General features: G+C 44.5%; 1 protein-coding gene across 1 annotated transcript; it reads right to left on the bottom strand.

Annotated features, from left to right (window-relative positions):
- Positions 1-4,390: 4,390 nt before the first annotated feature.
- LOC116392940 (zinc finger protein ZIC 2-B-like) lies at positions 4,391-6,502 on the bottom strand. Its single transcript, XM_031864786.1, has 2 exons — positions 6,312-6,502; positions 4,391-5,319 (listed from the first exon to the last, which is right to left on the bottom strand). The coding sequence occupies exon 2, from the start codon at positions 5,238-5,240 to the stop codon at positions 4,602-4,604; it is 639 nt and encodes a 212-aa protein (XP_031720646.1). The 5' UTR covers positions 5,241-5,319; positions 6,312-6,502; the 3' UTR covers positions 4,391-4,601.
- Between the last annotated feature and the right edge of the window lie 6,293 nt (positions 6,503-12,795).

Below are 12,795 nucleotides of genomic sequence, written 5' to 3'. Positions count from 1 at the left end.
GTGTAGATATGTGGACTGTGTGAAAGAGTCAGTGAATTTAAAAACAACAAAAGACGGATATTGTCAGCAGGTTCCAGCAACCTCAATCAACATCTACACTCTTGTGGTGTCCATGTAACCGTTAAAACAGAGGCAGAAGGAGAACAACAAGAGGTGGATACAGGGAAGGACACAGACGGGTTATGTTGAGATGACAAAAGACATGCTGAAGATGCAAACAAACTGTTGACACAAAGATATTGAAACAAAAGCAACAAGAGTTCAAAGTGTGAGCGAGTATAGTCTTGTTTACGTAGCGCGAGCTCCGAGCATGAACGGACGCGTTTACACTCTATGCGCTGCAATATTCTCCGATACGCTAGAGGAGGTACAAACAGAATGAACTGTGAAGAATCAAAGAAGACAACGAGTGTAACCCACAGATATGCCCATAGACTGTAGAAGTAACCAGCAAAAAGCAATACAATCGACCTCCACAGTGACGAGGAGGGATTGTAATAAACTCATATTCATAAACTACTTTATTGCATTTGTACAAGCAATGCAAAGAAAAAGTCAAGTATTACAAGTATTACATGTATTGTGAAGAAACAACGGCTAAACAATTTGATTTGGCAAAAAATATACTCAAATTAAGATTTTCAAGACCACCCGCTTCTAAAGCATTTAAAATCCAAGTTGAGTTGGAGAGAGGCTGTGAGAGAGCTGCACAATTACACACATCTAGCTGCCGAAAGACCGACTCCTTCAGAACTCCAGTGGACATTGGATCAGTTACATCAACAGGGACCTGAGACTAACACGCAAACAGCAGGAGTAACTCATTCAAAATGAATTCACACATGCATCTCTCACACATACGTTTACCTACACTCAGAAACGTACCGCCTCCAGTCCAACCACCTATGCCACCCTCTGCCGGGCCTCCATCGGCTCCCAGCCGCTCTCTTCTCACCGACTGATCCCCCCCCTTGTATTTTCCCTGTATTGACCATCTCTTCCCTCTTAGAAGTACATCTTTTTTTTGTCAAACCAGATCAGAGCCCCTCTATTGGGTTTAAAGTTAATTTGAGGGCACCGTCCTCTACCCCCAGGATCTTCTCTTGCTTACCAACGTAGCCGCTTTGTTGTTTATTTGGAGTGACAGAGGAGCAGGGAACCCCTGCTACTTGGTCGATCCAAGTGAAAGAGTTTCTCTTCAAACTGGAGGGGGGGGGGGTTGCCTGGGAGACAAGACAAAGGAAAGTAAAAGCAAAAACAGAGTACATGTTTCCACCTCTGCTGCCGGCAGAAGGATGGAGAGGAGTGGAGGGGTAAAGGTAGAGTGGCAGGAGCGTCTGCCCCTCTGCTGCTTTGGGCAACCCATTAAAACAATCCCTCCATTAGACAAATGGGAGGGAGGAGGGGTACAGGAAGGGTTGACTGATCCAAAGGGGAGGGAGAGATGAATGTGGCTGAGAGAGGACCGGCATTGACAGAGGTGGGTAAGAATGAGGATAGGACAGCAGCCACTACAGAGGAGGATTTATCCACACGGACCTAATTGGCAGCAGTTTAAAGCATTTGTTGTGCTTCTACATTTTCTATGCTCGAGTCTAAATTGTGCAGACATGGGCTCTCATAGTCTTTTTTACCTCATTAGACATGTTAACTTCCTAAGGGGGGTAAGCAAAGTCGTGTAAATAGTAAATGAGATAAGACAAATACAGATAAAGACACAAATGTGAGCACTACAAACTGTACAAAACAGGCATGAAAGCACGAGGCACAAAGAGGCCAGAAGTTTGAGGAGGGACTACTGCAGAGAGAAGAGGAGGGATTGAAGAGGACAGGATATCATTAGCTTTCATGCTGAGCGCAGGTGACTAGCACAGGAAGAATGGACTAAGTATCTCTCCATCTCGCTCGCTCTCTCCCAACAAGCAGGACTCATTCTGGAAATGGAAAGCAGGTCGAATAAAAAGGTGTGTAGTGTTGGTCCGGCTGGCCAGCTGCTTCACTTGAGTGAGAGAATATTCAACTATAAATCAGCCCTGAGGCCTCCTCTGGCTAACTTAACAATGGAATTGGCACTCAGATATAAAAAACAAAAGCAGTCCGTTTTTTTATTTATTTCAATATAAAGCAACCGCTTTACCTTTAAAGCGCTTCACAGCTACAACATGAAGCATAACCCTTCCACCACCTTTGCTCCAAATACATACAAACACAGACCTATACATGTTCCATGTTACTGTTCTTTTGTGCGCTGTGCGTTCCAGGTCTGAATGAAATGAATCCAGATAATGACTCTCCAGCCAGTGCCTACCCCTCGAGATCGAAATCCATTTGGATGGAAATACAATACAGTCATTCTCTCCATTGATTGGTGCTATCCTACACGTCATTGACAAGCTACCATGACAGAGTATGGGTCGTAGGTCACAGCAGACCAATACATTCTGCAGATGACTACTTCACCACCATAGTCTGTTTTTGGGTTGTTGTTGTTTGACTCTTTGTCTCAGTTCTTCCTGATCTCCCTTTCTAGCACTAATACACACACACACACATAGAGCTTGATGCTTTCCCTCAAAGCCAGCAGGGTACACAGAGATAGACACATAGAACACAAATGGCTAGACAAGCTATAGGCGGACAGTCCAGAAGGGGCCTTTGATTTTGTATGCATGTTCAGCTGGGTTTTTTCTTGCTCTCCCAGACAGTTGCTCAGTCTCTAATGCACATGCATGCAGGCACTTTTTGTGACAGTACAGACAAAAACATAAGAGGTATACGTGTGGAATTTGGACTGGTAAAATATTGTTTTGTGCATTAAATTACATTTCTTTCACCGTGTAGTAGAATTATGTGCCCAGAACAAAAATAAACACGTGTGGTGACTAAGTTAGGAGTTGCTTCCTGAGTGAAATGACTGGATTCGTAGTCGTTGGATGTAGAATCAGAATGAGTAGCCAGTCTGCTCAGGATAGAGCAAAAGAATCCCTGAGCAACTATCAAATATGTCTCTTCGTTTTGACAGTCAATAATTAAAATGTACACGACAGAAAGTTCTGCCTCGTACCATACAGGTGAAACTAAATGAAGCTCACAAATAGTCAAAATTGCACTAAATGTCGACAGAATACTGTTGGTATATTACTTCATGTTTTCTGGGAATACCCTTCTGCGTCAAAATGTGTATAGTTTGTGTTAAATACTGTTCATTTGTGGTCGATGTGACATTTGACAGAGCCAATGAAAAGTTCATCAAAAAAAACAATCCGTCTTATGATGATTTGTACATTACACGTGCAGAACAAAATCTCTTTTTTTAGCTTTTTGTTTAACTATGAAATTACCAATAAAAAAATATTCCCCAAAGCACCACAGAAGGCCACTACCAACAACGCATGCTTCTAACCTGAGAAGCCTGTTAGGTGTGCTGAAATGAAAGCGTTCCCATTGCCTTGCTGAAAGTGAAACTCTAGCTGTGCCATTTCTATGTTGTTTGGTATGCTGCACTGCCAACGCTGCGAGTGGCCTCACATGTATTCTCCATCTAGCACCAGTCTATTCACACTCTCTGTACATTTTACGTTGCAATGAAGCACAAATATCAAAGCGTGTTTTACCCAGATAGTGACCGGTAGAGAACCCCCTATCTCAACCTTAATATGCCCATCCAGCTCTCAGGCAACCGTTGGTATAATCAGAGTTCATACACATCTTCACCAATATTCATTCCTAAGACTTCCCCGTGCCATCGAGGATCATACATTCTCTAAAAAGTCTGCGTACATAAAAGATAAAATAAAAAGGGACAGAGTCTTACATTACCCCACGCAGAGAATAATGTAACATTAAGTGATGCATCTGATCTGCTCAGACGTTTTAAGTATTGTTTCCAAAACATATCCAGACCTGGAAATTGCCATTTTCAAATTCCAGGACGTTTCCATGTTTTTCAGGACCTTACAAACCCTGTTGTTTTGTGGAGGCCATGTGCCATGGGTCATGTTCTTTCATAGAACACCACACATCATATGTTGTTGTTTAGTTTGTCTCTTGTCCAAAGTGGTGACGGTTCAGATTTACAGTATTATGATTTTAGTATGTGGATGTGAAAACAAACCTGCATCTTTAACAGCGATACAAGAGTGTAGATCAAATGAACAGACATATATGAGGTATCCCTGTTTTCATTTACAGGCTACAGAGCCAAACTCCTTCATCATTTTGTACACAGGCCTAGTTTAGACAAAGACATGTCTTAAGAAAAACTGTCTGGGTGACTAACTATTCACAGCAGTTCAATAAGCACACCACACATGGCTGCTGCTGTTCATGTACCTACTGCATGTGCGAACGGTGCACCACATCCCCACTGCAGCTCTGTTGCAAGCAAATACAACAAATGTGTTCACACATGCACGGACACTTCTGCCACGCCAACCCGACAGCTCGCTCCTCTCAACTTGCCTCTGAAAACATCCCGAAGGTATTTACCGCCTCGACGACTATCTCTGCAACTTGCAGGTATGTGAAGGCAAAAGTCGAGTGAAACGTCTGATTCGTTTACCTCTACCGGTCGTAGGGTACACCACCACATACATAGTCAATTACAATGACAACTGGCGGCATTTACCTGCTGCCGGGATGCGGTGCGCTCCGGGGACCGAAGACAGCCTCTGAATGCCGGGGGAGGCGTTACTTCCTGGGGCTCGCGGCTGGTTCTCCGGGAGGTTGCCGTGAGCTCCAAGTGGTGCGCAACCGGCACCGTGTTGCTGTGGATGTAGTTGCTGCTGCTGCTGCTGCTGCTGCTGCTGCTGGTGGTGGTGGTGGTGGAGATGATGGTTAGATCCCATGACTCCGCTGCCGGTAATTCCATTGCCATTCCCACCACCGTACTGCTGGTAATATCCAGACCGAGAACGCGATCGAGTCCTTGGGGGCTCCATGGCCATTTGGTGGGGGTGAAGTGGGTGGAAGAGAAAAGAGGAGGACGCGGCTGGAGACTGCGGCGGAGAGCCGTTGGTGGATCCGGGCTGTGCAAAGCCCCTAGCGCCGCTCTGGCTGTAACTGTAGCCCGGTCCTCTGCCCCCCTCCGCGCCCCCGTACTCTGTTCGCTCCGCCGACTCCGCCGCCCCCGCCTCCTCGAATAAATCAGCCCCTTTAGGGCCAGGCTCCGGGGTGGAGGGCAGCCGGGGGCAAACTCTAGGCTCCTGAGTCGTTGGCTGTCCAGTGGCTGCGATTGGCATTTCCTTTCGGGGGATTTCCTCTTTTTTTTTTTTCTTGCGTTTTCCTCTCGTTTCCTCTCACAGACGAAGCGTTTAGTCACTGTTTATAAATACAAAGTTAGAGTTAAACTGAGCTCTTTGTTGCTGTTCGCACAAACACGGAGATGTGAAGAAACACAGCTCATCTAACGTGTGTGTGGCCCAACTTTAGGTAACGTTACTACTTCCCTCAAGTTTGCCTAAGTAACGTTCGTAACGTTACACCCCAGCGTGATTCCCCAAACCGGTTCAACAACTACCGTAACGTTAAACAACGTTGTCTGCGCGAGATAACATCTCTATTCTTAACTCATCACTACTGTGGCCAGGTGTCGGTGACTTAAACAAACACGGAGCTACTTCCACAGGACAGTACTGTTCAACCCCACGGTCCACCAGCGACGTTTAGTTCACAACAACCGAGCAGTGAGTCCACGGCTCGCTAGCTCACAGGAGGCTAGCGCTGGGGGGGGGGGCATGCTAACGTTAGTGCGCATAGCACACCGTGGTAAACGCATGATACGCTTATTATAAGCGTACAACAACCGCGTTAGCACACCCGGTGGCTTTCTCACAACCGGTTTAAACCCCGAATTAAGTTTAATGCAACTTTGTCCACTTTAAGAACCATTTAAACTTTAGTCAGGATGCGTAGTGTCGTTCACCAACGTTAGCTTGGCAAGCTCAACCAACCCCTCCTCCTCCACCGACCAACACACAGAAAAACCCCGTCCGTCGCTAGCCACCCACGCCTCGGATCCCTTTAAATTGCCTGGTTAATAGTAACCAAACAAAAAAGGCGTTTAAAAATAACTTATTCGCGATATATTTCGTTGAGTTGGGGTGACCCGGTGATGTTTCCCCAGCTGTAAAAGGGGCAAACAGCAAAGCACACAGAGAAGGATGTTTAAAAAGTGGTCAACCTAAAATTACAAAGAAAGAACCACGGCTAAAATTAACACGATCTTAAGGAATGACCCCGCCTCCGAGTCTGCCATTGAAAGCCGGTCTAATTTCCCCACACGGAGTAGTTTCATTCTTACAACACCTTACCTGCGATGTGCTCCCCTCGACTGTACTCCTGACTCGGATCTGTCGATAATATGGTGAGCCCAGCGTGTGAGTGTATGCTGGATGCCAATGTGTGTGTATGCGCCCAGTGTTCGCTTGGTGTCAGCGTGAAATGTGACAGACCGTCAACGCTCAAGTCGGATTTCACCAGGCGTGACCAATCGAAACCAGAACAAAGAAAGTGTTTGTAGTTGGTTTCGGCGTACACCTCTCCTCAACATTCGCCGAGACCAAAAGAACACGAAACTATATTTCAAAGTGTTTTTCATGGCGTGTTTGCGTTCACTTTATTTTAGAACCACGAGTTTACTTGGTGATATGAATTCGTCGAGGATCGGTAGTCGATTATATCTCCTGGTAAATCAGAAGCTGCGGATAGCAGAGGCAGGCTAAAAGGGGCTTTAAATTATTTATTTACAAATACCAAGCCTACCCATTGCAGCTGTTTCTGCTGGAGCTGGAAGTTCGCTTTAAAAATAAGTATTTGCTGTGTTTGCCAAAGTTGCGTACCATTTTACAGTTGCTAAAAAACACACACACACACACACAGATAGACAGAAAATAAACTGTGACGAACAAAAAAGGGGATTATTCACCCTACGTCTCAAATAAATTGGCCTAATTAAATATTCACCATCAAGGCTAAACGAGGCGAGTCTGCTTGTGTGACCCTCTGCTTGCCTTGCGAGTCAAATGTCTTACGGATAGAACATGTTTGTGCACGTGTCCTCATCCTACACACGCCAGTTGAGCTCCGTATGCTCTTATAGTGAAATGTGGTCATTTGTCATAGTTTCATAGCAATGCGTGAGGCTAGAAAGAGTACTTTTTTGTCGAGTTATGTTGTGTCAAAATCAGCATATGGCCAGCATATTTAATATGTCTGACATAAACTAGTGTAAATGATGACTGCTGATATTATGTGCATCATCTCTGTGCGGGTGTGTGTGCGTGAGGGGTGTGATGGATGGCATGTGAAGGGAAGCATGCATGTGATCTCGGTCTGTCTGTCCTCTGTCTCACACACACGCATACCTAAACCCATCCCAGTCCATCTCACCTCCCATATTCCCTTGGTCTTCTCTCTCATTTCACACACACTCAAACCCAACCCATCAACACTAGTCCTTATACACACCCAACACACACACACACACACATTCTCTCCTCATTACACTCCCTTTCCCTACTTTGATGATATGCAAATATCCCTCCCACCTCAGCCCCCCCCCCCTCTCCCGCAAGCCTACACACACACACACACATCACACACAGCCTAATGCGCTGTGGCAGCGTCCACAGACAGGCGGGGAGGATCAATTTTTCACCCAGTGTGCTACCGATATTCTCAAGATAAGGCCACAGAAGAGGGAGGGAGGAGAGAGAGCGGTGGGGGAAGGAAGGGGAGAGACAGGGATGGGGATAAGGAAAATGGCGAGTGGGTGTAATGAAGGAGAGGGAGTGTGAATAAAAGGTGTTCAGGCATAAGGGTGAGTGGGAATCTGTGAGAGGAGAAAGCAAGAGGACTAAGGAGCATTTATAGGGAGGATGAACACGGGTGAGAAAGTAGGGAGGGTGTGGGAAGTCTCGTGGGTGTGCGGGAGGGTGGAGGCAGGATGAGTAAGTGGGTTAAGGGTGGTAGGAAAGGGGGATGGGGTGTAGAGGGCTCTGGGGGATGGGGTTGGGAATAGATGGGGTGGTAAGGGAAACGAGGGATGGTGTGTGTTTGTGGAGGGAGGGTTATTTTGCTGACGTGCTCTCTTATTGGCTTGTTCAAACGCTGGGGGAGGGGCGGCCACAAACCATACTCTCACCAGCTGTAGGGAAGAGCAGAGAAACAAAGAGAGAGAGAGGAGAGAGAGGAGGGGGCAGATATGTGTTTTAATGTTGATATTCTGGTCTAATTAGATTCCTGTCTAAGTAGCGGAATGAATGGTGCTGATCAGATAGAAATAGGCGTTGCAGAAGAGGCAGCAGGCTTTGTTTCAGTTGGAGAAATCTGTTGTTAGTGCACATAAGGGGTTCTTGATCTATAATTCAATTTCACTCGAGAGACTAAGAGGAGCAAATTGCTATCACTGTCTCTTACATCCATATTCAAACTCACATTTATTTGTTTAGTGTGGAAAAGGAGTGAGTGCCTTCTGAGGAGCAGCTGAATTTTAGATGGCCTGTCATTGCTGTAATGCCTCCAGGGTTACCTAATCATTAGGCAATATGTTTTTGAAGGTATGTGACAAGGTGTTTCAAATGATCCAAGTGATTGAAATGTCTTAGTCCAGATACAAAGTGCGTTACAAAAAAACTAAAACCTATATGGCACAGTACGATGTCTTCCTCGTCTATATGTAGTGTAAACATATTTACTGTCTTTAAACATGTCCATAAATTTAAAAGAGTATTAAGTAACACGCATGAACAGCATAGAAACATAAATACCATTCCAGCACACACAAGAAGGCAGACTGAGAGCCATGTGTTTGTGGAGCCCAGCTGAACCTTGCCTGCTAAACCAGTCCGCTGGCTGTGACAGACTGACAGGCAAGGAAACAGAGAGGGAGATGTGTGTGTGTGTGTGTGTGTGTGTGTGTGTGTGTGTGTGTGTGTGTGTGTGTGTGTGTGTTTTGTTAGAAGAGTACACAAGAAGGGAAATTGAGACAAAGAGGCAGATTGACCAATGCAACCAGACAGAAAAATAGAACAGAAAGGAAACAGACAAACAGAAGAGATGTAGCAACAGAGAGAAACATCCACCGAGAAAGAGAGAGGGACGCATACTGTAGTCATACATGCAGACTTAAAGAGAGAGAGAGAGAGAGAGAGAGAGAGAGAGACGAAGAAGCCAAGCTTTCTGTGGCTTAGCCAGACTGGAGCGGGGGGACTTGGCTGGCTGTGGACCCTTGGCTTCTCTATTAAAGCAAGGAAGAAAAAAAATCACAGTCAAAAAATGAAAAGGGCAAAGAGCTATGCCAAGAATGCACAGGCAAGAAGCAACACATTAGGTTTTTTCCTTCTGCCTGCCTCTCTGTTTCCCCCAAGCAGATCTAAACAATAGGTGGGACCAGCCACGAGAACTGAGCGCTATACATACAGAACCCTGCTGAGTGACTGAGGTCCACTCTTGAAGTTTGAAAGTCTGATGAGCCCCTAACACATTTTCGTTTTTTGTTTCCTCTTAAGTAGCTTTAGGTTTGTTAAACTCATCGTATTCCACACAATCTGTCTGTTTCATTCACTTTTATTCTTTATTAGCTTGTTCCAACTCTTCATTGAAGCTCTATGATGTTTAAGCTGAGTGAAATATTCACACCCAAGAAAGAGATGGTTTTTGACTGCATCATTCAATCAAAAGGAACATTTTTAGATGTATTTGTCCATCATTCTGTGCACATGTTCACCAAATTCAGTCTGACATATGTGCCTTTGCAGTCTCAATTAGAATTTATTACAAAGTTCTGTGGGTTTGGTCAGTGTTTCGCTGCATGCCCTGAGTTTGTAATGACTTGTTCATTAGCCAGACACAGTATGTGGCCACTAGTGTTACTAAAAATGTTAAATTTCTACATCATTTATCACACGTATCAGTCAACGGCCACACCAACAACTCTGCGAGGCTGTACTTAGGCACTGCGATGCTCTGAGCTAAATGATAACATTTTCTTATAATCACATCACAATGCTAACAGGCTAACAGTTATCCCTGTTGCCGAGGTTCACCATCTTAGTTTAGCGTTTTAGCATGCGAACATTGAAATAAAAGCACAGCTGAGGCTGATGAAAATATCAAGTATTTGATCATAAACCAAAGAATTGCACACATTAGAAAACATGACTTGAATATGAACCTAGAGGATAGGGTTAGGGTTAGGGTTAGGCTGTTGTAAATCATCCTGAGAGGGACATGAACTTCTCAACCAAAACAGCATCCATCTGGTAGATGTTGAGATATTTCACTGAATAAGTGGAAATGTGACCTGCTGGTGGCGCTAGATGAAAAGTACCAGTTTTCATGACAATTCATTAAATTGTTGAGGATTTTACTTAAAGCTATGGCGGCCTTGCAGGAAAAGTCAGGAGATCACCAATGTACGTAGGATTCATCCTCTGGAGACCATGAATGTTAAATGAATGAATGAATTTCATGGCCATCCATCTAATAATTATTGAGATATTTCAGTCTGGACCAAAATGGTGGACCGGCCAATTGGCCAACCAGCTGGACACTAGCTGGGCTAAAAGTCTCAACTTGGCCTTTACTGTGTTTACTCTCTTTTGTTAAGCAGCTGTTGATGTTAACGGCATCGCAGCAACAAATGGATGGTAGAAGTTTAGTTCTTGGTGTTCATGGTGTGTGATAGCATAAGTAGCCTGTTTGTGTTTGATATTTCAAGTGCTGTGTTAGCCATTTGGAGGATATGCATCGCATATCAGCCCTAAAGACAATTGAATGTCGGAGCGGCGTCAAGACCTGTGTCATTTCTGTCACTGGCACACACACATGAACAAAGATCATTGCTCCATTGGTTTCTTCACAGTTCATTCAAACAACAAAATATCCTATAATGCAATCTGACTGACGAAGCTACTCAAAGCTACTAATCATGGAGTAATAGTCGCTATGCTATAATCATATCACTCGAGGCATGAGGGGATTTATAGGCTTTGCCAGATTAATATGAAAAACAAGGACTTGTTTTTCTGACTTTTCCATCCACTGATACCCTAAGTAGAGGATTATAGCCTTTAGATCATCTGACTCCAGAAAAGCTGCACAGAGGGGGATACTTGTGGTAAACACACCCCAGAAATGGCTAGCAACACACCACGGTGCACCAAAACAGCTGACCGGCGTGCCAGATAAGCACCAGAATGGCTTTGAAACAATAAAGGGTGAGATATACTCTTTGGCTTTGTTAGAAAAGCTAAAGCTGTTTCTCTTTGTGCTGTTGCTGGTCTGATGATTCAAGGAAAAGTAATTCCGAAAATTGATATTTTCACATCAACAATTGCCAATATCAGAGGAGAGCAAACAGGTAGCACAAAGTAAATCACTGTGAGGTCCTTTGGCTATCTTTATCGTCAAATGTTTCAAACGCTGCTTGATTTTGTTTGCCATATGTCTTGTATTGCGAAGCTGATTGTGTGTATGCAGCTGAGATGCAACCCCAAAGTCATGTCATATTCTGGGCTTGGGGGAGAAAGGAGGATGCCAAGAAGTGAAACGTGATGACGAGTGGGTGTGTGAGAGCGAGTGGGGAAACAGGAAGCCTTCCAAAGACTCCTTTCTGCTGTGTGTGTGTGTGTGTGTGTACTCTCATGTACACGCACATGTGATCAAGAGTGCATTTATGTGTGGGAAGAAGGAATCCTTCCAGCCGTTTTCTATCCTAGCCTCTTCCTGTGTCCCCCCCCCCCCCCCCGCACACAATTCTCAAAGCCGGCGTCGGAGGGTTTGGCCTCGACAAGATCCAACCCACCAGAGGAGAGGGAGGAGAGGAGCCAGTGTTTCTCTCCCCTTCACTCTCTCTCCTCGCAGCTCTGTCTGTTTCCACCACTCTCTGAATGTTACTATAAATCCTGTTCGCACAAACATTCTCACATCTCTCCATCCACTTTGTGTATCTCATATGACTTGGCAGAAGTGAACCAGTGTGAGAATGTGTGTGTTAAGAGTTTTGGCAGTTTTCTCAACGCAGCCTTACCAAAAGATCCACTGGGAAATGTGGTTTTAACGCCCCCTCTCTTTACTCCTCTTGTTTCCTTTCCCTCTCCATTTCACAATTACATCGCCTCTGTTTCTTAACGCTCCGCTCCCTCTTTCTTTCTAATTCCTCCCTCTTCTCTCCATTCCAACCTGTGGAAATCCTCTCTGATTCCTCTTCTAGCTGTTCCTTCATGCTCTAATGACTCTGATCTCTGCTTTTTTCTTTGTGCATATTAACTATCAATTCTCTATTAAAATAATGACATCATCATTTGCATAAAAAACATTGTAAGATGTGCATGCATATCGGCCTCCGATCCAGGATGTAACTCTCCCAGCGCTGTCCACACACAATGAATGCTGATGGAGAGACATGATAGGTTATCCTGTAGGGAAGGCTGGTCAAATGAAGAAGCTACTTGGTATTCCATCCCTCTGCAAAGCATGACACACAGGAGAGGGATGCTGGCAAATATGCAAATGATGAAATACTTCATATATTTAGTTCATCTGGAACAGAAACGATAGATGTATTTTCTATGTGAGGGCTGGAAAACATACCTTAAAACATAACCAATGTTGTAAATACATGTGTGCACATGTGTATGAATAAGCATACATATGTTTGTAAAGTAACTAAGTAAATGTATTCGAGTACTGTAATTGAAGCACTTGCTCTTAACTTCCATTATACTTTATACTTCTACTCCACTTCACTTCAGAGGGAAATATTCTACTTTTTTACTCCACTGTATTTATCTG

The sequence above is a fragment of the Anarrhichthys ocellatus genome, unplaced genomic scaffold (assembly GCF_004355925.1).
Source record: "Anarrhichthys ocellatus isolate YVR2014 unplaced genomic scaffold, GSC_Weel_1.0 scaffold31, whole genome shotgun sequence".
Lineage (NCBI taxonomy): Eukaryota > Metazoa > Chordata > Actinopteri > Perciformes > Anarhichadidae > Anarrhichthys > Anarrhichthys ocellatus.
Note: the sequence above shows the minus strand (reverse complement) of the source record. Positions and strands in the feature narration are given on the sequence as shown.